The sequence below is a fragment of the Dendropsophus ebraccatus genome, chromosome 2 (genome assembly GCF_027789765.1).
Source record: "Dendropsophus ebraccatus isolate aDenEbr1 chromosome 2, aDenEbr1.pat, whole genome shotgun sequence".
Classification (NCBI taxonomy): domain Eukaryota; kingdom Metazoa; phylum Chordata; class Amphibia; order Anura; family Hylidae; genus Dendropsophus; species Dendropsophus ebraccatus.
Genome location: NC_091455.1, coordinates 15,991,830 through 16,016,726, shown reverse-complemented (window position 1 = coordinate 16,016,726; position 24,897 = coordinate 15,991,830). Strand labels below are relative to the sequence as shown.

The following is a 24,897-nucleotide window of genomic DNA, read 5'->3' as shown; positions in this document are numbered from 1 at the left end:
TTCAAAGCCAACAGCAAAATGGTTGTATTATATGGAAGGGGCTCAGAATCCATGCAGGGTCCTGCACTAATTCCTGATCTGGTTGGGATCTAGACGTTGTCGTAGTCAGGTGACCTGTAGAAGGAACAGGAAATGTTAGGAACAAAGGGTGTAGACACCAAAGAGGAAGCCCTTAGAGCTGCTATAGGGTCCATGAGATGAGCGGTATCTAGGTCAGGATAGTCTTATTACCCTTATATCTGGTGATGAAGAAGACGGGAAGGTGAGAGGGGGCAACAAGTGCTCTTACACTAAGGGCTCTATTACACCGACAGATTATTTTACAGATTTCTTTAAGCCAAAGCCAGAAATGGATTTAAGAAAAGAGGAGAAATCTCAGTCTGTCCTTTATTACCTGTTCTGCACTGTGCATGGTTGGGTATATTATATTGTCATGGTGGCCCTGTCATTGCTTTGACCCCCTTCCCCGCCTTAGACTATTAGGGAAGTTTAATTAGCATGAAATATTTTTTCCTCTTTTCAGTTGTATAAAGTAGGGGTGGGTGGGTCTTATAGTCAGGTGTGTCTTATAAAGCGAAAAATACAGTATATATAATTGGCAACATTACTGCTCTAAGCACTGGGCCTTTATTAAATGGAATCAATCCCTGCCCATCAAACAGCTGTGAGCTGGCACCACCACCAGTGCCCTGGATAAAGGGGTCCCCCACCCTTAAGGCTGATTGTTCGGCTGATGGCCATGGCTTCCTATCTCTATTACACTGACTTATGGGCTATTGCCGTACCTGAGCCACCAAAATATCAGGCAGAGAAACAGCAGAGGAACACAGATGAAGGCGGCGTGTATTATCCTCATCCGTCTGGTGTCACCTATGAGAAACGATAGAGACGTTATGGACAAGCAGATGAAATGGGCAGCGGTGGTCTTCAACCTGTGGCTCTCACAACTCTGGCATGCTGGACCTTGTAGTTTTGAATATCTGGAGAGCCAGGGGGTTATATCTACGAATAGTAAATGTTACAATACAAGATCTCACGTGCAATACCAGAAGTGATCTGATAGGGGGCAGCACTGTGAGACGTAGACGGTCACTCACCCGCATTCGCTGAGACCCTTCCTGGCATAGATGGTGTTAAATCTGAAGGTCGTTCCCTTATGTGCTGCCTCTCTCTTGGTCCACAGCTGCTAATGTCGTAGCAAAATCGTCTGCAAGTGCTGGCGTCTGTAAGGAAGCATTATACCGCATGGGCTCATGAAAACAGTAATCACTAATGTAAAGACGGGCACAGATGTAGCAGAGCCGGTGAGCTCACAATAGGATTTTTTCCATAGGACTCAGTCACCTTGTTCAGATTAGTAGTAGTAGTAGAGAGACAGCTTAATGACAGACTCAGCTCTGCTACATTAGCTCACGTACTGTCTTTCTGCGCTCGTAATAGTAAGTTCTTTTGAACTTTTCAACAGAAATAAAAGTTGTAGTGTGAGACTATCCGTCATTATTTGACATGATCGTTCTGCTCTATTATTAGGGATGGGTGATCCTTACTAATTCTTACTCCACAGGTGAAATACTGGGCACAAGGTTGAAGGAGTACTGGCAAAAATCAATTGGTGTCAGAAAGTTCTACAGATTTGTAAATGACCTCTATTACAAAATCTCCCGTCTTCCAGTACTTATCAGCTGCTGTATGTCCTGCAGGAAGGGGTGTATCCTGTCCAGATTGACACAATGCTCTCTGCTGCCACCTCTGTCCATGTCAGGAACTGTCCAGAGCAGGAGCAAATGCCCATAGAAATAAAACACTGAACCAGAAAACCTCTCCTGCTCTGGACAGTTCCTGACATGGACAGAGGTGTCAGCAGAGAGCACTGTGTCAGACTGGAAAGAATACACCACTTCCTGCAGGGCATACAGCAGCTGATCATTACTAAGATATCTGCAATATTTTAACAGAAGTCATTTACAAATCTATTTAACTTTCTGATACCAGTTGATTTGAAACAAGAATTTCTTCAGAGTACCCCTTTAAATATATCCATATTTATCATAATAGAACGAGGCATGCTGAAAATTACAATATTTGCCTTCTTCTCCTATATATATTTGTTTGGTCCAATAGACTGCTGAGACCTGTAGCATATACTAAAGTATTACAAGCAGATGGAAGTTATATATAATACAGAATATGCAGATATGCACGGCCATAAGGACCTACCCCTGTGTACGAGCATGTATCCACCGCAGGAACAACGGCCGGGCTGGTGATCTTCACTGACTTTCTCTCCCACATAGGTGATATGTCCAATAATCTCCATGGATTCTGCTCCTCCTGATCGCCAAAAAGAATTAGATTTATTGGTTAAACCAAACTATTATCCACACTAATCCTATATATGATAGATAAAAGGGAACTCCAGAAAACCCCTCTAAGGCATGAGCCTCTGTCTATGGGACATAGGGCAGGATGATGCTTCTCTTTCCAGCGAGATGCCAGATGCTGTGCCAAAAACCAGATGGACCCCATTACAGTCAGTACAGTCCATTAGGGTCCGGTGTGGGGGGCTTTTGAATACTGGTGGCTGAAGAAGATGGATGCAGCCCTAAAGCTGCCTGGAAACATGGATACAACAATAGGCCTATGGCTGTATCCATGTTTTCCCGGACTCCCTAGGGCTGCATCCAACTTCTTCAACCACCGGTAATCAAATGCTGCACACTTGGATTCGGACAAGGTTCGCTCATCCGTAAATATATCTATATGTATTATCTGCAGTATAGTAAAGCAGGCTCCTACCTTTATTTTGAGGGGTTCCAGGTAAGACAGGATTAGATGGATTGTGTTCGGGTTCTACCATTTTGGCATATTTACTGGTGTGAGGCGAAATCATCAGATTCTTCTCCGGACAATAGTCAAGCGTGTTTCCTATAAACCATGAAAAGTTTTAAAAGTAAAACCTAAAATCTAAAAGAAGTACACTGGCAAAAAAAAAAAAAATGTTTCAAATCAACAGGTTTCAGAAAGTTATACAGATTTGTAATTTACTTCTACTGAAAAACTCAAATCGTCCACTACTTATCAGCTGTTGTATGTCCTGCAGGAAGTGGTGTATTCTCTCCAGTCTGACACAGTGCTCTCTGCTGCCACCTCTGTCCATGTCAGGAACTGTTAAGAGCAGCAGCAAATCCCCATAAAAAATGTTCCTGCTCTGGGCAGTTCCTGACATGGACAGAGGTGGCAGCAGAGAGCACTGTGTCAGACTGGAAAGAACACACCAGTTCCTGCAGGACATCCAGCAGCTGATAAGTACTGGAGGACAGGAGATTTTTAAATAGAAGTAAATTACAAATCTCTAACTTTTTGACACTAGTTGATGTACAAGAAATTGATTACCACCAGAAAAAGAAAATACTCTAATAATGTTTTCCCAATGAATTTCAACAGGAAAAAAAACAGACATCGCATATAATTTTTAGGACTAGTAAAGTGACCATTTTGTACAACATAAACTCTAAAACCCACGGGGCAGAGTTAGGCAAGGTTCACACTGCGTTTTTGCATTTTTGTGCATCTGTTTTTCCATTGACTTCCATTGTAAAAAAAAAAAAACATCGGATCAAGGCGGATCCGTTTTTTTTAACAGACATAAAAACATAGCTGACACTACTTTTGTGTCCGTTAAAAAAAAGGGATCCGTTTTTTTTTTTACAATGGAAGTCAATGGAAAAACGGATGCACACAAATGCATCCGTGTTTTTCGTCCATTTTTTGCAAAAAACGGATGAAAAAAAAAAACGGATCGCAAAAACGTAGTGTGAACCCGGCCTTCTCAAACTTTGTGCAGGAGAGCGGAGGATCTGTTACCATAGCAACCAATCAGATTGAATAAAGAAAAAACAAACATGTAAAGTGAAAATTGGAAGGTGATTGGTTGCTATGGTAACTGCTCCCCGCCACAAGCTCCGATAGCTCTCCTCCTATGTGTGAACGCAGCCCAAAGGTCCCCAGTCTCTTACCGCTCTTCAGGAGCAGGGGGTATTCAGAGGATACGTGATCCGTGTCCGCTAAGTCCTGGAGGGTCAGGCCGTTTCCAGAATCACAAAGCTCTTAATTGGATAAAGAAAAAAAATTAAACAATTATTGATCAGGTTTACCTCAATACGACCATAATCCCAATATTGTGCGTCTCTTTAATGTGCCCCCCCGATGTCACCTCTCTCCACCTCTGACCCCGGGGGGGTCAACCTCACAACCCTCCAGCTGTTGCAAAACTACAACTCCCATCAGGCCTGGACAGCCCACGGCTGTCCAGGCCTGATGGGAATTGTAGTTTTGCAATAGCTGGAATATTGTGAGTTCGACATTGTGAATAACCCCTTTAAGTTCAGTAAATTCCCCTATAATATGACCTGCAACTGGCACTGTCACTACAACTGCCAGCATGCCACTGCTCCTAATGCTGTCAAGTAAGAGAAGGTGGTTGACCAAAGTGTATTCCACTTTTATTACCATTTTTTGTTTGTTTAAAAGACAGGAAGTCATACAGTTTTCTAATAACAAGCATTTACAATTCTGCTAACATATGGGTCATAATAACACGACTGACCCCTGTCAGCATAGTGGAATGTTACGGCCCATGGGTAACTGACTAACTAACTAGGGCATGACGCCAGTCACCTGACCTCCACCATGACAGACAGTGGGCACCAGGGTCACATGACGTATCTCATACTTTTCTGCAGTCCAATAATGCCAACCTCCTACACTAAAGGGACGAGGCTTATACAAACACTACCCAACAGTGGGCATTAAAGGGGTACTCCAGCAAAAACTAGTGTCAAAAAGTTATACAGATTTGTGATTTACTTCCAGTACTCCAGTCTTCTAGTACTTATAAGCTGCTGTATGTCCTGCAGGAAGTGGTGTATTCTCTCTAGTCTGACACAGTGCTCTCTGCTGCCACCTCTGTCCATGTCAGGAACTGTGCAGAACAGCAGCAAATCCCCATAGAAACCTCTACTGCTCTGGACAGTTCCTGACATGGACAGAGGTGGCAGCAGAGAGCCCTGTGCCAGGAAAGAACACACCACTTCCTGCAGGGCATACAGCAGCTGATAGGTACTGGAAGACTAAAAATTTTGAAATAGAAGTTAATTACAAATCTATGTAACTTTCGGACACCAGTTGATTTCACCTGTGTTCTGCTTTAGGGTACAAACACACTTGCCGTATCCTGCTTGCTTCAGGGCTCCCGGTGTCTTCGCGTCCCACTCGGCCAATTAGTGCGCTGCGACGAGGCAGCGCACTGATTGGACGTGCCGAAAACCCCCGAAGCAAGCCGGAGCGGGGACCAGGTGATGTATAGTCTCCGGCGGCCGGGGGTTAACGGGGCGGGCTGCGGACAAACTCGCAGCAGGATGAACATCCCTGCTGCAAGTGTGTCTGCCATTGAGTACACATGGCCGGGATCCTCAGCGAGTCTCGCTGCGTATACGGCAAGTGTGTTTGTACCCTTTATGTTGGTTTACAAACGGTACAAATGTCCCAGTTTTGGATCCTGGACAGACAGACACACATGAGAGGAGTAGTCTGGGCCATACCATTAGTGCCAAGAAAGGGGATACACCACAGCATACTAGGTTGTCCAAAGCATATCATAACCCCCCTCCTATAATATAAGAATACCAGAGCTGGAGGGGCAGATCTCCTCAACCACAAGAGGTTCAATGTCATATATGGCTTCATAATCGTCAGGTCGTCTGTCTTGATGGTGTCCAGGAGTTGTAAGATCAAGACGTCTTTGGGCCAGGGTTCTTCTTCTTTTCCTAAAAATTCTATAAGTAATATAAAAGTGTTATTAGGGTATGTTCATACTGAGTAAGGCCCCCTTCACATGTGCGGAAAAACCATCCGGATTCCATACGGAAGGGTGTCCGTTCCAGAAAAAAGATCCCGATAAAATAGGACATGTCCTATTTTTATCCGGAATTCCGCGCCTCCCTCCCGACAGACACCCCCCCCCCCCCCCCCCCCCCCGGACCGGACATCAGCTGCCCGCCGCCCAGAACCACCCCCCACCCCCCCCAGATCGGACAGGACCCTGACACTAACCCCCCCCCCAACTCCCGGACCGGACATCAGCTGCCCGCCGCTCAGAACCACCCCCCCCTCCCGGACCGGACAGGACCCCGACGCCTCCCCCCCCCCGGACCGGACATCAGCTGCCCGCCACCCAGTCAACCCCCCCCCGAAGCAGACAGGACATGAGCCGATCACCCCGACCACCCCCAACTCACCACTCATCATCTCGCCCCCCCGGACCGGACAGCAGCCGCCAAATCAGCCAGCTTGCCACTCTTCTCTGTACCCCTGCCCGCCCGGGACTCACCACCAGCTGCCGCCGCAGACGGGTGAGTTGAAACATCCCGCCTCCCCCCCAGAACTAAAACTCCCATCACGCAGGCCATGATGGGAGTTGTAGTTCTGCAGCCTGTGGCCATCCAGGTTGCAGAAGTACAACTCTCATCATGCCTTGCTGACAGGTCATGATGGGAGTTGTACTTCTGCTGCCTATGGCCATCCAGGTTGCAGAAGTACAACTCCAATCATTCCTTGCTGGCAGGCCATGATGGGAGTTGTAGTTCTGCAGCCTGTGGCCATCCAGGTACACTAGGGGCTGTGTGGGTACGTGTGATGTATGTTGGCATACTTCACCATATTAAGAACAATTTTTTTTTTCTCATCAGGAAATCCTGAAGGTTTTTCCTGATGGTTTCCTGATGTTAAAAACGGATTACTGTCAGGAAATCCTGATACTTTCCTGATAACATTTGAGGCCTCCTGATCAGGATTTCCTGACAGTAAAAACTGACATGGACGTGTGAATGGGGCCTAAATCAGGCAGAATTTTTTGGAAAGATGTGGCAGCGGAGGCACGTAAGCTCTCCCATAGACAGGCTATTGCACACTGAGGCAGGCAGGATTCCGTGGCAGAGGGTTCCGATGCGGAATTCCGTCTAATTTACTCAGTGTGAACATACCCTTATCCAGGAAGCTTCCAATGGTCTCCTGCATGAATTCGGGGTGCGAGGTGTTGATGGCCTCTAGGGTTGGTTGGACTGGCCCACCAGAGGTCCTGGCTCTTACTCTAGGATGGGCGCAATTATAACTTGGCCTATGGACGGTCAACTCTATCAGAAACTGCCCCATGGACTTCAATGACCAAACGAGCTCTGCTACATCTATTATGAGTCAGCGCTTCACAGTCTGCCCACACTCAGACTACAAACCCAAATCTGGTCAAGTGACAAGACCCACAACGTCTATCAAGGCAAGAGCCCATTGAGAGTGTAGTGTCCATAGACCCTCATAGAGTTGAGGTCGGCCCGGCACTTACCTCACCACGTTCTCTTTGTAGGACACTGTACATTGTGTTGGACTGAAGGATACGTTGCCCAGATCATCCCAGCAGAAGCTGTCTTCATCGCATAGGTAGTAGCCATTATATAGTAGCCGTAGGCTGTGGCGGCTGGGGCTCAAGTTAGCACTGGGTGGGGGTGGGGCGCCATTCTTTGGGAGGTCCATATTAGATGTATCTCTGTAACACATAAGAAGGTGAATATATTCCATGGCCACATAATATTACAATACTATTAGCTTTGGGAACCGTGCATACAACGTCCTCACCCTTGGATCAGTGATAAAGAACTGGCAGCCGGGGGCAAATTTATAGAAGAGCTTGTTTGCTTTTTCCCCATCTCCGTACCTTGTGTTGTATCTATGTTCATGTACAGGTACAGACACATATACATGTGTGAAAAAAAAAGTTATGCATATGCTCTTACCCCTGGTGGATTTTGACCCGTGACCCTTACAAAGGGCCAAATTTGAAGCCCCTCACAATATGTCAGGCTAGGATTTTACACTTCAAGGGTTACTCTGAATATTTTTTTATGAACTGTTGTCAGAAAGTTATACAGATGTGTAAATTATTTCTATTGAAAAATCTCCAGTCTTCCAGTACTTATCAGCTGCTGTATGTCCTGCAGGAAGTGGTGTATTCTTTCCAGTCTGACACAGTGCTCTCTGCTGCCACCTCTGTCCATGTCAGGAACTGTTCAGAGCAGCAGCAAATCCCCATAGAAAACCTCTCCTGCTCTGGACAGTTCCTGACATGGACAGAGGTGGCAGCAGAGAGCACTGTGTCAGACTGGGAAGAATACACCACTTTCTGCAGGACATACAGCAGCTGATAAGTACTGGAAGACAAGAGAATTTTAAATAGAAGTGATTTACAAATCTGTATAACTATCTGACACCCGTCACATCTCCCGGCTCGTTCTCCTGATCAGTTGTAATTTGAACACTCAGACTTTTGACATGCCCCCATGACATGTTAAGAGTTCTTTATAATGACAGGTGGAAGCTACACGTGACACTCAAGGATTCAGCTGTGGATTCACTGGAGATTTGCAGCAATTTTTTTGACATAGGATCCACACTACAGATCACTAACATGCTGAAACAGCAGGTGAGTGAGGTCTTAGTATAATCCACTGCAGACTCCATTCCCCATAGTCGCCCAGCTCATTCCCAGTATTTACCGCGTGCAATGTCCAAAGAGTCTGTACGGCAGCAGCGTGATCTCCTGGAAGATGGACGAATCTGTAAGGAGAATATAAGGGACAGGTCAGAACCCTGGAGACATTGTACAACACTGACTGCCCCCCACCTGCACTGGGTCCAGGCTCTAACACAGGGATGGGGAACCTGCGGCCCTCCAGCTGTTCTAAAACTACAATTCCCATCATGCCTGGAGAGACGTTTTTTTGTTTTTCTTTCAAATCAACTGGTCCCAGCAAGTGCCTAAGATTTGTAATTTACTTCTATTAAAAATCTCAAGTCTTCCAGTACTTATCAGCTGCTGTATGTCCTGCAGGAAGTGGTGTATTATTTCCAGTCTGGAAAGCAAGAGAGGTTTTCTATAGGGAGTTGCTGCTGCTATGGAGAGTTCCTGACATGGACAGAGATGGCAGCAGAGAGCAGTGTGTCAGACTGGAGAGAATACACCACTTCCTGCAGGACATACAGCAGCTCATAAGTACTGGAAGACTTACATTTTTTTTTATTTATTTTTTTTTTTTTTATAGAAGTAAATTGCAAATCTCTTTTTTTGTGAACCACCCTTTTAAAAGCTCTGGACATATATTCTGTATAGATGAGGATGGCCCCTAGGCTTGTGTCCTCTCGGGGAAGGAAACACGGTGTGCAATTTATGGTTGCTAGGCAACCATCGGGACCCCCTGCAACAGCATCAGGAAGGGGTTAAAATAAATGTATATATATTTTTTTATTTACATGTTATTATACATTGATTGGCAGCATGGGCCTCTCTGCTGCCACCACTGTCTGTGTTGGGAACTGCAAGGCCCTGATTCTGCAAGCTGTGGGTCTGTTACAGTGTATCAGTGCAGGTAAACCTCTGTAAGTTTATAACAGAACCAAGTCGTTTTGACTCCGAGTCAATAGTCCTCTCCTACACTGATACACAGTAACAAACTGCAGCTGTGAGAAATGGACGGTCAGGACAGGTTACCGGCTACTAAACATGAACACGACGGTTTCCATTCACTGACATTACCTACTTGGTTAGTATATACAGTAGATGGGACTTACGGAAACACCTCGGCCGATGGTGGAAGCCCTGACGGTTAGATGGTCAGGCAGCTCAGCATTCCATAGGGCTGTTACCAGAGTGATGTCATAGTGTTACATCACATGCTATGACATCACACATGTAGCTAGGGGACTTCATGTTACAACTTGTTGACTGAAGTCTATGGGCTCCCTGTGTTATGTTACATTGTAGCCGACCGTTCATCACATGGCGGGATGCACAGGGTTAACATGGTACTGTATCACAGAGTTACAGATAATGCTGTGCAATAATACATCATAGTCATCTCCTGCTGGGATGGTTTGTTACAATGTATCAGTGCAGGTAAAATCCATCAGCTCATAGAAGCCTGTGCAGACTATCTCACTGACATCGGGATCTCTCAGTCAGCGATCAGTCAGTCCAGTGGCATATAGTATTGTATTTCTATTCACTGACAGCAAGCAGACATCTTGAAAAGTGTGAGGAAACACAAAATACACTGAAAAGCTGCTAAAAGGAAGAAGTACGGACATTATTAAAATGTGGCAGCCGGCAAGGGGGGGTGGGGGGGTGGTGGTTGATCAGGACTATTATTTTACCTCTCACGACACACTGTGAGCACTGTATGTTGGTATTATGTGAGCACTGTATGTTGGTATGTGAGCACTGTATGTTGGTATGTGAGCACTGTATGTTGGTATTATGTGAGCACTGTATGTTGGTATGTGAGCACTGTATGTTGGTATGTGAGCACTGTATGTTGGTATGTGAGCACTGTATGTTGGTATTATGTGAGCACTGTATGTTGGTATGTGAGCACTGTATGTTGGTATGTGAGCACTGTATGTTGGTATTATGTGAGCACTGTATGTTGGTATGTGAGCACTGTATGTTGGTATGTGAGCACTGTATGTTGGTATTATGTGAGCACTGTATGTTGGTATGTGAGCACTGTATGTTGGTATGTGAGCACTGTATGTTGGTATTATGTGAGCACTGTATGTTGGTATGTGAGCACTGTATGTTGGTATGTGAGCACTGTATGTTGGTGTTATTTGAGCACTGTATATTGGTATTTGAGTACTGTATGTTGGTATTATGTAAGCACTGTATGTTGGTATTATGTGAGCACTGTATGTTGGTATTTAAGCACTGTATGTTGGTATTATGTGAGCACTGTATGTTGGTATGTGAGCACTGTATGTTGGTATGTGAGCACTGTATGTTGGTATTATGTGAGCACTGAATGTTGGTATGTGAGCACCGTATGTTGGTATTTAAGCACTGTATGTTGGTATTATGTGAGCACTGTATGTTGGTGTTTGAGCACTGTATGTTGGTATAATTTAAGCAATGATATATTGGTATTTGACCACTGTATGTTGGTATGTGAGCACTGTATGTTGGTGTTATTTGAGCACTGTATATTGGTATTTGAGCACTGTATGTTGGTATTATGTAAGCACTGTATGTTGGTATGTGAGCACTGTATGTTGGTATTTGAGCACTGTATGTTGGTATGTGAGCACTGTATGTTGGTATTTAAGCACTGTATGTTGGTATTATGTGAGCACTGTATGTTGGTGTTTGACCACTGTATGTTGGTGTTTGAGCACTGTATGTTGGTATTATTTAAGCAATGATATATTGGTATTTGACCACTGTATGTTGGTATGTGAGCACTGTATGTTGGTGTTATTTGAGCACTGTATATTGGTATTTGAGTACTGTATGTTGGTATTATGTAAGCACTGTATGTTGGTATGTGAGCACTGTATGTTGGTATGTGAGCACTGTATGTTGGTGTTTGACCACTGTATCTCACTGACATCGGGATCTCTCAGTCAGCGATCAGTCAGTCCAGTGGCATATAGTATTGTATTTCTATTCACTGACAGCAAGCAGACATCTTGAAAAGTGTGAGGAAACACAAAATACACTGAAAAGCTGCTAAAAGGAAGAAGTACGGACATTATTAAAATGTGGCAGCCGGCAAGGGGGGGTGGGGGGGTGGTGGTTGATCAGGACTATTATTTTACCTCTCACGACACACTGTGAGCACTGTATGTTGGTATTATGTGAGCACTGTATGTTGGTATGTGAGCACTGTATGTTGGTATGTGAGCACTGTATGTTGGTATGTGAGCACTGTATGTTGGTATTATGTGAGCACTGTATGTTGGTATGTGAGCACTGTATGTTGGTATGTGAGCACTGTATGTTGGTATTATGTGAGCACTGTATGTTGGTATGTGAGCACTGTATGTTGGTATGTGAGCACTGTATGTTGGTATTATGTGAGCACTGTATGTTGGTATGTGAGCACTGTATGTTGGTATGTGAGCACTGTATGTTGGTATTATGTGAGCACTGTATGTTGGTATGTGAGCACTGTATGTTGGTATGTGAGCACTGTATGTTGGTGTTATTTGAGCACTGTATATTGGTATTTGAGTACTGTATGTTGGTATTATGTAAGCACTATATGTTGGTATTATGTGAGCACTGTATGTTGGTATTTAAGCACTGTATGTTGGTATTATGTGAGCACTGTATGTTGGTATGTGAGCACTGTATGTTGGTATTATGTGAGCACTGTATGTTGGTATGTGAGCACTGTATGTTGGTATGTGAGCACTGTATGTTGGTATTATGTGAGCACTGAATGTTGGTATGTGAGCACCGTATGTTGGTATTTAAGCACTGTATGTTGGTATTATGTGAGCACTGTATGTTGGTGTTTGAGCACTGTATGTTGGTATAATTTAAGCAATGATATATTGGTATTTGACCACTGTATGTTGGTATGTGAGCACTGTATGTTGGTGTTATTTGAGCACTGTATATTGGTATTTGAGCACTGTATGTTGGTATTATGTAAGCACTGTATGTTGGTATGTGAGCACTGTATGTTGGTATTTGAGCACTGTATGTTGGTATGTGAGCACTGTATGTTGGTATTTAAGCACTGTATGTTGGTATTATGTGAGCACTGTATGTTGGTGTTTGACCACTGTATGTTGGTGTTTGAGCACTGTATGTTGGTATTATTTAAGCAATGATATATTGGTATTTGACCACTGTATGTTGGTATGTGAGCACTGTATGTTGGTGTTATTTGAGCACTGTATATTGGTATTTGAGTACTGTATGTTGGTATTATGTAAGCACTGTATGTTGGTATGTGAGCACTGTATGTTGGTATGTGAGCACTGTATGTTGGTGTTTGACCACTGTATATTGGTATTTGAGCACTGTATGTTGGTATTATTTAAGCACTGTATGTTGGTATTTGAGCACTGTATGTTGGTATTATTTAAGCACTGTATGTTGGTATGTGAGCACTGTATGTTGGTATTTGAGCAGTGTCTGTTGGTGTTATTTGAGCACTATATGTTTGTATTATTTTAGCTTTGTATCTTGGTATTACTTTGTCTCCATATATTGGTATTATTTGAGCACTGAATGTTGGTATTTGAGCACTATATGTTGGTATTATGTAAGCACTGTATGTTGGTATTTGAGCACTGTATGTTGGTATTATTTAAGCAATGATATATTGGTATTTGAGCACTGTATGTTGGTATGTGAGCACTGTATGTTGGTATTATGTAAGCACTGTATGTTGGTATTTGAGCACTGTATGTTGGTATGTGAGCACTGTATGTTGGTATTTGAGCAGTGTCTGTTGGTGTTATTTGAGCACTATATGTTTGTATTATTTGAGCACTGTATCTTGGTATTACTTTGTCTCCATATATTGGTATTATTTGAGCACTGTAAGTTAGTATTATTTTGTCTCTCTGTGCTGGTATTATTAGAGTACTGTTTGTCAGCATTACTTGGTCTCGGTATGTTGGACAGAGGGAGGTAGCCTTCATAAAGAGGCCACCAAACTTGTATGGAGTCTTATAAGGCATGTAATGCTCTATGGGAGAAAAAAGCCAAGTAGCTTGTTCTACAGTGCCACCTAGTGGAGATAGCGCAGCACTTCTTCCATATGCTGTATCTCTGTGTGGTGGTTTTATTTGAGCACATTGTATAGCACTGTTAGTTTAGAGGTGGCAGCACTGTGTAGGGATGTTGTTGAGGCAGCTGTGATTTGGGCACCATACTGTATGTATAGACTGTAAGCCCAAGAACCTCCTACCTGTAATATAGATGATAATGAGAACCTGTATCAGTATTCTGTGAAAGTATATAATGCTATATAATAATATAGTTTCCATATATTTCCTTAGTTACCATATAACCAGCACACATACATTTCCCCTTCTTTGGTGTGGACATCAGGGGGGGATGAGCCGCCATCTTGAAAAATTCTGAGTTCATAATCTGTAAGAAAGAACATATTGTTACTATAGGGACTACACTGGATCCATCAGTATAACTGTATATATAACTGGTTGGGGTCACATTGAAATGTCCTTATGTTTGAAGGAAAAGCACTGTAGTTTTCAATGAAGATAACTTTAAACCAGTCCTAACTTTAAACAAATACACTCTATACATTACTAATGTGGTAAATGACTATTCTAGCTGCAAATGTCTGGTTTTTGGTGCAATATCTACATAGGTGTTTAGAGGCCCATTTCCAGCAACTATCACTCCAGTGTTCTAATGGTACAATGTGTTTGCTCATTGGCTCAGAAGGATAATTGATGATTAGAAAACCCTTGTGCAATCATGTTCACACATCTGAAAACAGTCTAGCTCGATACAGAAGCTACAAAACTGACCTTCCTTTGAGCAGATTGTGTTTCTGGAGCATCACATTTGTGGGGTCAATTAAACGCTCAAAATGGCCAGAAAATGAGAACTTTCATCTAAAACTGGACAGTCTATTCTTGTTCTTAGAAATGAAGGCTATTCCATGCGAGAAATTGCTAAGAAATTGAAGATTTCCTAAAACGGTGTGTACTACTCCCTTCAGAGGACAGCACAAACAGGCTCTAACCAGAGTAGAAAAAGAAGTGGGAGGCCGCGTTGCACAACTAAGCAAGAAGATAAGCACATTAGAGTCTCTAGTTTGAGAAACAGACGCCTCACAGGTCCCCAACTGGCATCTTCATTAAATAGTACCCGCAAAACACCAGTGTCAGCATCTACAGGGAAGAGGCGGCTGCAGGATTTGGGGCTTCGGGGCAGTGGCAAAGAAAAAACCATATCTGAGACTGGCCAATAAAAGAAAAAGATTAAGATGGGCAAAAGAACACAGACATTGGACAGAGGAAGACTGGAAAAAAGTGTTGTGGACGGATGAATCCAAGTTTGAGGTGTTTGGATGACAAAGAAGAACGTTTGTGAGACGCAGAACAAATGAAAAGATGCTGGAAGAATGCCTGACGCCATCTGTTATACATGGTGGAGGTCATGTGATGGTCTGGGGTTGGTGCTGGTAAGGTGGGAGATTTGTACAGGGTAAAAGGGATTCTGAATAAGGAAGGCCATCACTCTGCACCGCCATGCCATACCCAGTGGGCAGCGCTTGGTTGGAGCCAATTTCATCCTACAACAGGACAATGACCCTAAACACCTCCAAATTGTGCAAGAACTATTTCCAGCAGAAGCAGCAGCTGGTATTCTATCATAGGTAATGGAGTGGCCAGCGCAGTCACCAGATCACCACCCCATTGAGCTGTTGTGGGAGCAGCTGGACCGTATGGTACGCCAGAAGTGCCCATCCAGCCAATCCAACTTGTGGGAGCTGCTTCTAGAAGCGTGGGGGGCAATTTCTCCAGCTTACCCCAACAGATTAACAGCTAGAATGCCAAAGGTGTGCAATGCTGGAACTGCTGCAAAAGGAGGATTCTGGGACCAAAGCAAAGTGTGATGTAAGAACAATGTTATTTCACATACAAATCATTATCTCTAACCTTGTCAATGTCTTGTCTCTATTTTCTATTCATTTCACAATGTATGGTGGTGAAGAAGTGTGACTTTTCATGGAAAACACAAAATTGTTTGGGTGACCCCAAACTTTTGAACGGCAGTGTGTGTGTGTATATATATATATATATATATATATATATATATATATCTTGAGAAGCAGGAAAGCTGCACAGTAAATGCATTATCATAATAGCACCAGATTCCATTATTAGGATTACATTGTCATACACCCCATTAAGGTATTCTGAATTAAGGGCAGTGGCATTATTACCCCCCCAAGCAGAGTGGTTACATAGAACAACTCTGGGCCTTGAGGATCTGGCATGTCAGTGCATCCAGAACAGACCTTAAAGTGGTACTCTCCCACATTTTTATTTTCTACAGGTTAACTGTTTTCAGAAAGTTATACAGATTTGTAAATTACTTATATTTAAAAATCTCCAGTCTTCCAGTACTTATCAGCTGCTATATGTCCTGCAAGATGTCACATAATCTTTCCAGTCTGACACAGTGCTGCCACCTCTATCCATGTCAGGAACTGTACAGAGCAGGAGATGTTTTCTATGGGGATTTGCTGCTGCTCTGGGCAGTTCCTAACATGGACAGAGGTGGCAGCAGAGAGCACTGTGTCAGACTGGAGGGAATACACCACTTCCTGCAGGACGTACAGCAGCTGATAAGTACTGGAATACTTGATATTTCTAAATAGAAGTAAATTACAAATCTGTTTACATTTCTCAAACCAGTTGATTTAAAATCATTTTTCTTGCTGGAGTTCTCCTTAAATTTAATAATGGACCAGTGATGGTAAGAAAACTATTGTGGTTGCTATGTTGGACCTTCTGTTATACACCTCCTGAATTCTGATGATGTTACCACCTCTGCTCACCGCCTCTCCGCCATGACCTAAGCCCAGGACATGGAAAGTACTTAAGATACAACAGGAATTTTTCTAAGTGGCCATACAGGATAAGGAAGATGATGAGAGTCCTGACCTTCAGAAGTAAAAGAATTAACTGTTTAAATGCCAACAACAGAAAGGGAGAGAAGGGCAGGGGGATCCTTGTCCGTTCCTTTCCTCCTAATATTACAGTGCTGGCAGAGTACAGTGATATAATACTCCCAGTGTACTGTACACCACAATGTCTGCACACAGTCCCCACTGCTCGGATACTTGAGCTCCTCATTACTAGGTGGAATTCCAGCAATGTGCCGCCCCTTTAAGAACAACAACCGAAGAGGCCGGAGATAAAACCCACTGCAGACTGCGGAGCCCCAACTAAGGCGGATGCAGGAATATCTGAAATATGAAGCGTGAAGAAATGTAGAGAATGTCACCCAAATAAAACACATTTATCGGTGTCCGCTGTCACATGACAGTATCCTGCGATCCATAGGATGAGCTTACCCCAAACCCATATAAATAACCCATCCCCCTATTCTGTCTTATATCTGGATTATCTGTTAGGGGAAATATGGGCCCATGTTGGGTGAATGGAGGCAGCAGATGGAGACATTGTAAAGTGATTATTTTTTTTCTTTCAAATCAACTGGTGTCAGAAAGTTAAAAGATTTGTAGTTTACTTTGTTTAAAAATCTCCTGTCTTCCTGTACTTATCAGCTGCTGTATGCCCTGCAGGAAATAGTGTATTCTCTCCAGTCTGACACAGTGCTCTCTGCTGCCACCTCTGTCCATGTCAGGAACTGTCCAGAGCTGTAACAAATCCCCATAGAAAACCTCTCCTGCTCTGGACAGTTCCTGACATGGACAGAGGTGGCAGCAGAGAGCACTGTGTCAGACTGGAAAGAATACACCACTTCCTGCAGGGCATACAGCAGCTGATAGGCACTGGAAGACTTGGGATTTTTAAATAGAAGTAAATTACAAATCTATATAACTTTCTGAAACCAGTTGAAAGAAAGAAAATATGTTACTGGAGTTCCCCTTTGAATAAGCTTTAGTATATAGTATGTTCACAAAACAGGTCAGACATGTCATTAGTACATTATAGTTGGAGTCAATGGGCTTCTGTGTGAACCTGAATAGACAGTAGGGAAGCAGCTTCTCACTCCAGCTCCCCATTTGGGCTACCATCCCTATAACCCCAGCTTGCCCCCACTAAGCACCAGGCATGGGTTATTGGGTCCTATCACTTCTAGTTCTTTGTTGTGTAGCAGGGTATTTGGGCTCCCATCAGTCCCATAATGCCACGCTCTGATACACAGTTGTAACTGAATACTCCTATCTAACTGGGACCTGCTATTCTGTTCATCCTAAGCCTCCTGGTTCACAAGTATAATAATACAACTGGAATGGAATCCTGCATACAAGAGAAGATTTATATGCCACTCAATAAAAGTTGGTGACAACGTCTACAAGATACTACTATTTGTTGGTGCAGATCTATCGATCTATTCATGGTTATCCATTCTTAGTGTTTAGGGTTCTTATACTGAGTTCCCAATCCACTAAAACGCTAAATGATAAAATTGTGCCTGCATGTAGCCACCTCTAGGGGGAGCTAATGAGCTTAATGCAGACTCAATGTTCAATGTATAACTTGTAAGAAAAATTAAATATTATGCATGCAGCCATCTCTAGGGGGAGATCATGAGCTTGAAGCTTACTGTATTTTTTTGAGTTCAGTGTAAAAATGGGCATTAAAGTGTCGCTGTCGTTATAACTTTTAAAATCTAAACCAACCTTAGATGTGATATTTTTTTTTACAGGAACAGGAAGTCCTGTGTATCCCAGGCCATCTGAGCGCTCAGAGGGAGAAGGCGGTCATATGATTGATGGACGCATTGATCTGTCACTCTCTGTACTGGACGGAATTGCTGTGTTTAGTCAACCAGCACAAGTCAGAAAATATGCCTTCAGGAGACTGGACCTGAATACAGTAAGTATAGCTGTTATATAGCTGCCTTCAGGAGACTGGACCTGAATACAGTAAGTATAGGTGTTATATAGCAGCCTTCAGGAGACTGGACCTGAATACAGTAAGTATAGCTGTTATATAGCTGCCTTCAGGAGACTGGACCTGAATACAGTAAGTATAGTTGTTATATAGCTGCTTTCAGGAGACTGGACCTGGATACAGTAAGTATAGCTGTTATATAGCAGCCTTCAGGAGACTGGACCTGGATACAGTAAGTATAGCTGTTATATAGCTGCCTTCAGGAGACTGGACCTGGATACAGTAAGTATAGCTGTTATATAGCTGCCTTCACGAGACTGGACCTGGATACAGTAAGTATAGCTGTTATATAGCTGCCTTCAAGAGACTGCACCTGAATATAGTAAGTATAGCTGTTATATAGCAGCCTTCAGGAGACTGGACCTGGATACAGTAAGTATAGCTGTTATATAGCTGCCTTCAGGAGGCTGGACCTGGATACAGTAAGTATAGCTGTTATATAGCTGCCTTTACGAGACTGGACCTGGATACAGTAAGTATAGCTGTTATATAGCTGCCTTCAGGAGACTGGACCTGGATATAGTAAGTATAGCTGTTATATAGCATCCTTCAGGAGACTGGACCTGGATACAGTAAGTATAGCTGTTATATAGCTGCCTTCTGGAGACTGGGCCTGGATACAGTAAGTATAGCTGTTATATAGCAGCCTTCAGGACACTGGAGCTGGATACAGTAAGTATAGCTGTTATATAGCTGCCTTCAGGAGACTGGACCTGGATACAGTAAGTATAGCTGTTATATATCTGCCTTCAGGAGACTGGACATGGATACAGTAAGTATAGCTGTTATATATCTGCCTTCAGGAGACTGGACCTGGATACAGTAAGTATAGCAGTTATATAGCTGCCTTCAGGAGACTGGACCTGGATACAGTAAGTATAGCTGTTATTTAGTAGCCTTCAGAAGACTGGGCCTGGATACAGTAAGTATAGCTGTTATATAGCTGCCTTCAGGAGACTGGGCCTGGATACAGTAAGTATAGCTGTTATATAGCAGCCTTCAGGAGATTGGACCTGGATACAGTAAGTATAGCTGTTATTTAGTAGCCTTCAGGAGACTGGACCTGGATACAGTAAGTATAGCTGTTATATAGCTGCCTTCAGGAGAATGGACCTGGATACAGTAAGTATAGCTGTTATTTAGTAGCCTTCAGAAGACCGGACCTGGATACAGTAAGTATAGCTGTTATATAGCAGCCTTCAGGAGATTGGACCTGGATACAGTAAGTATAGCTGTTATATAGCTGCCTTCAGGAGACTGGACCTGGATACAGTAGGAATAGCTGATATATAGCTGCCTTCAGGAGACCGGACCTGGATACAGTAAGTATAGCTGTTATATAGCTGCCTTCAGGAGACTGGACCTGGATACAGTAAGTATAGCTGTTATATAGCTGCCTTCAGGAGACTGGACCTGGATACAGTAAGTATAGCTGATATTTAGTAGCCTTCAGGAGACTGGACCTGGATTTCTTGCTTTATATCACATCCACTGTTGATTTAGATTTTAAAAGTTATAACGACAGGTACACTTTAACCCCTTCCCGTCAGCAATCTGTATATATACGTTCCTGACACTGACAGGGCTTATGATGTGAGCGGGAGCGCTGCAGAGAGAGCGATGCCGCTCACATCAGAGTCCGGGGCCGCAGGTAATGAGAGTCAGCTGCGATCTCTCATTAACCCCTTAAACGTTTAAGGTACTCAGTGACGGATCAAGCTTGGTTGCGGGGGTCCCGATCGCATGTGCCGACAGGCGGGGGTAAGCTCCTTACCTCCATCCTGTCGAATGGGCGTTCCTTGTACAGAGTCTGCTCTTAGGCAGGCTCTATACATAGATCACCGATAACACTGGTCTATGCTATGCTATGGCATAGCATAGATCAGTATATGCAATCTAATGATTGCATATTTTACAGTTGCCCATTATAAAAATATAAATAAATAAACATATTACATATCATAGCGTGCGGAATTATCCCATCTATTAAAATATAATCAGGATTGCTGATTTTATTCAACTATATATCACAAGAAAATTAATAAAAAGCAATCAAAAATTTTCTGTTACACCAATATGATATTAATAAAAACTAGAGATCATGGCGCAAAAAATGACACCCCAACCAGCACTGTGGGTGGAAAAATAACAGCGCTATGGCTTTTAGAAGGCGGGAAGGAACATTGCCTTAATCTGACCCGGACTTTTGTGCATCAAAGGGCTCAGTCTTGAAGGGGTTAAAGTTACTGTCCTAAAAAATCAGCTGCAGTACCAGACAAAGCCAGAATCATATGTGTTGCACTGTGCCTGTGTAGTTAATTGAATATTGTTATGGTGCGTTTAGACAGACAGATTTATCTGACAGATCTTTGAAGCCAAAACCAGGAATAGACTATAAACAGGGATCAGGTCATAAAGGAAAGACTGAGATTTCTCCTCTTTTCAAATCCATTCCTGGATTTGGCTTCCAAAATCTGTCAGATAAATCTTTCTGTGTAAACGCACCCGTAGCCTAAAGGCCCTATTCCACCAACAGATCTGACGACAGATTGTCTGGTGTTTCCCTATTTAGGTCCCAAAGCTCGCAACAGAGTGAGGACCTGAGGGACTACGTATCAGGGTGGTTTGGTGCTCTCCCCACTAGGAGGAACCCCTTGGCAATGGGCTTCCTTCTCTGGAGAGAGGGATATCTGGCTATTCCCGTGTTTTGAGACTCGTAACTGAGGCTCCACGGACCCCTTTTTTGCATTGACAGATTATCTGCCAAAGATTTGAAGCCAAACCCAGGAATGGATTTGAAAAGAGGAGAAATCCAGTCTTTACTTTATGACCTGTTCTCTGTTTATAGTCTGTTCCTGGGTTTGGCTTCAAATATTTGGCAGATAATCTGTTGTCACATCTGTTGGTGGAATAGGGCCTTTATGTATATGTACCCTAAACGATGCAAACAATTATATATATATTTTTATATATATATATATATATATATATATATATATATATATATATATATATATGCCACCAATCATTATAAGGTTATAAACACTGCTGCCAATTACTAGTAGCTGCAAACACAACAAGCAGATGATTGCTCCATATCCTGTGACCTTACATCCTGCTAATAACGCCTCATATATGTTACACCGAGCACTATAATGTAGTAAGTGCCAATTAGTTCACTGAGTTCCTTGCAAAATATCTAATCTGCTGCATCTATTTTTATTCTATTTTTGTGTATATGAGAAGCTTCCGGAAAACAAGAAAAGCATCTTCTTTCATGTGTCATAATATTAGATGGTTCTTTTATTATTGGTTACTATACACGTTCACTAAAGGGGAACTAGCAGCAGGTTAGATGAATCTCCCTATTGTGCAGGAAGTGCTGAGGAGGAAGATATGTCTCCTACCTTCCTCCGCGGTGCCGTTCCTGTGCTGTTCGCAGTGTAATCCTAGGTCCGGAGCGCCGTTAGGAGCACTGCCCGCCTCAGATCGCAAACCTTGGGGGTGAGGCAGTGGAACACGGAACGTTTGAATGCGGCCTAAGGGTGTACATACCATATGCATCAACCATGCATCTGTTATTTTTGGATACACTGTTCTGGGGCTTGCATGTGATTTGGGTGGAAAAATTCAGATATATATTCAGGTATATATTCCTATTTAATGGAATTAGTGAATTTCAAGACAAACAAGGTGTACATAGAATCATAGTTACCATCGACAACGTCAGATTTGCCCCCTCCCACCCCAGTGAGACAACTTAGAGACTCACAATATGGTTGCCTATCATTTGTTTGCTTCTGCATTTGGTACAGACTTCCTTCCACTTACAAATCACCAGCTACTGACTCCAATATCATGCCTACTGTGCCCTCCGATATTGTGCCTGCTGTGCCCCCCTGTATTGTGCCTACTGTGCCCTAATGTATTGTGCTTGCTGTGTCGTCCTGTATTGTGCCTGTGTGCCCCCCTGTATTGTGCCTACTGTGCCCTAATGTATTTTGCCTGTTGTGTCCTCCTGTATTGTGCCTGCTGTGCCCCCCCTATGCCCTCCTGTATTGTGCCTGCTGTGCCCTCCTGTATTGTGCCTGCTGTGCCCTCCTGTATTGTGCCTACTGTGCCCTCCTATATAGTTCCTGCTGTGCCCTCCTGTATTGTGCCTGCTGTGTCCTCCTGTATTGTGCTTGCCGTGCCCTCCTGTATTGTGCCTGTTGTGCCCTCCTGTATAGTGCCTGTTGTGCCCTCCTGTATTGTGCCTGCTGTGTCCTCCTGTATTGTGCCTGCTGTGCCCCCTGTATTGTGCCTGCTGTGCCCTCCTGTATTGTGCCTGCTGTGCACTCCTGTATAGTGCCTGCTGTGCCCTCCTATATAGTTCCTGCTGTGCCCTCCTGTATTGTGCCTGCTGTGTCCTCCTGTATTGTGCTTGCCGTGCCCTCCTGTATTGTGCCTGTTGTGCCCTCCTGTATAGTGCCTGTTGTGCCCTCCTGTATTGTGCCTGCTGTGTCCTCCTGTATTGTGCCTACTGTGCCCTCCTGTATAGTGCCTGCCGTGCCCTCCTGTATAGTGCCTGCCGTGCCCTTCTGTATAGTGCCTGCTGTGCCCTCCTATATAGTGCCTGCTGTGCCCTCCTGTATTGTGCCTGTTTCCCCCTCCTGTATTGTACCATCTGCCTCACTACTGTGTCCTGTGTACTGCCCACTATAGGGTGAGGACACTGTGGATGGACAAGCTGTCAGCGCTGGCCCCCAGTCTATAGCATCCAGTCATCTGCCTCCATTGGACGTCCGCCACTCATAACAGATTGCACATTCTTTAGATTCGAAATTCAAAGTCCTGGAATCTGTATAATCTCTGTGATTGTCGCTCCTAGAAACCAATCAGATCGCTATATTCTTTTTCTTTCATCTGATTGGTTGCTCTGAACAACACTGATGCTAGTTAGATAGAAAATCATTTCTCCTTACATATTATAGCTCCCCTGGTAAGATTTCAGGAGAGCGGCGCTTATGTGGTCTCTCCTGTGGTGTAAGGTTACATTCACATGTTCTGCAGTTTTACAGGACCGTATATGATATCTGCAATCATCCACAAATGTGTCCGTATTGCATCCGTAATGCGTATTTTGGAGGATCAGCAATAAAAGACAATGGGAATGTAGCCGAAGTCATGTCTGCCCCATAAGTAGATGTAGCAGAGTTGAATTTGTCATGAAACAAATAACTGAGATGAGGTAACAAACTCATCTCTGCTACCCCTGTATCTTCAAGGAATCCAAACTCTACAAGATGTCATTGAGCCCAGAAGAACATGACACAAGGTATTATCAATGGGAACCAGTATAATAAGGGGTAACACTGACAATCTATATGGGAAGGTCCAGGTTATAGAAGAGGCTGTTACTGGCCTTGGTTCTGGGCTCAGGCTGTGTTCACATACTGCAGGTTTTTTTTTTTTTTACTACAACATGTGAACACAACCTTAAGGATTTCCCAAAGCTTCGCCCATCTCTCAGCTCACTATGTACGGGGGAACTGTCCAGAATTTTGCCAAAGTTTCCCCATACTGAATTGATGCATTGGAATAAGGGTCAGTGCATTGTATTACTTACCAGTCTGATCTGCTTCTGTGTTGTATCAATGGCTGGAGGGATCTAGTGGATCTTCTGGAGGGATCCTGATTGTCCCTGATGATACAATATCACAGTGAGAATCAGCCAGTGTCACCTGTTAGGGAGTCATCCATTCATCTAGTGATTCTGTATTGTAGAGGATAGTGGTCCAGAGACCCCCAGAGACCCTCACCCTCCAGCTCTCCTCTCCGGGATGTCTCGGTGCTGTGCGGTCTCCAGCATTCACTTCACTTCTTAACTGTCTTGTTTCTTTTCAAACCCAGTCTGTGCAGCCGTCACCGCTCTCAGCACAATGAGGTCACATTTCCTGTTGCGCTGCAGCTCGGAGGCTTTCACAGGGATGGATGCAGATGCAGCAGAGCCGAGCGGGTTGCTCCTGATATCACGACAATCCATTCAAGTTTCTGTAATGAAAATGAATTTTAGTATCAATGAAAAGTTCTACAACTTTCTAATAGACTTTACATTTCCATTCCTCACCATGTGCGAGTTTTTAGATTGTTGTCAATGATGGAGAACAGTGGACAAACCTGTATATAGCTAGTCCTGCTCCCAGCTGAGAAGTGATATTGTTGTATCCAGTCTAGACAATGCTCTGTGAGCTCTATAGCCTGGACTCCAGACTGATACATTGTACAGTTAGTCCTGCTCTCAGCTGTATCAAGTGTAGACAATGCTCTGTGAGCTCTACAGCCTGGGCTCCAGCCTGATACATTGTACATAGCTAGTCCTGCTCTCAG

The 24,897-nt window shown here is 43.6% G+C and overlaps 1 protein-coding gene across 3 annotated transcripts; it reads right to left on the bottom strand.

The window, feature by feature from the left end:
* On the bottom strand, positions 1-24,539 carry TMEM71 (transmembrane protein 71). Of its 3 annotated transcripts, XM_069959816.1 has the most exons (12): positions 24,330-24,539; positions 24,137-24,211; positions 13,924-13,993; positions 8,604-8,664; positions 7,397-7,597; positions 5,686-5,834; positions 4,017-4,106; positions 2,797-2,925; positions 2,218-2,331; positions 1,098-1,223; positions 786-870; positions 1-114 (listed from the first exon to the last, which is right to left on the bottom strand). In XM_069959816.1, the coding sequence occupies exons 3-12, from the start codon at positions 13,988-13,990 to the stop codon at positions 90-92; spliced, it is 1,047 nt and encodes a 348-aa protein (XP_069815917.1). In that variant the 5' UTR covers positions 13,991-13,993; positions 24,137-24,211; positions 24,330-24,539; the 3' UTR covers positions 1-89. The 3 variants fall into 3 exon arrangements, with proteins under 3 accessions (XP_069815917.1, XP_069815918.1, XP_069815919.1); XM_069959817.1 differs by lacking the exons at positions 13,924-13,993; positions 24,137-24,211; positions 24,330-24,539 and adding an exon at positions 9,676-9,760; XM_069959818.1 differs by lacking the exons at positions 13,924-13,993; positions 24,137-24,211; positions 24,330-24,539 and adding an exon at positions 9,645-9,663.
* Between the last annotated feature and the right edge of the window lie 358 nt (positions 24,540-24,897).

Coding starts and splice junctions, on each gene's coding strand:
- TMEM71 (XM_069959816.1), bottom strand. CDS start 13,990: ATGAACTCAGAATTTTTCAAGATGGCGGCTCATCCCCCCCTGATGTCC. Junction 7,598..8,603: donor CTCTTTGGACATTGCACGCG/GTAAATACTGGG, acceptor TATGTGTTACAG/AGATACATCTAATATGGACC. Junction 5,835..7,396: donor TACAAAGAGAACGTGGTGAG/GTAAGTGCCGGG, acceptor TATTACTTATAG/AATTTTTAGGAAAAGAAGAA.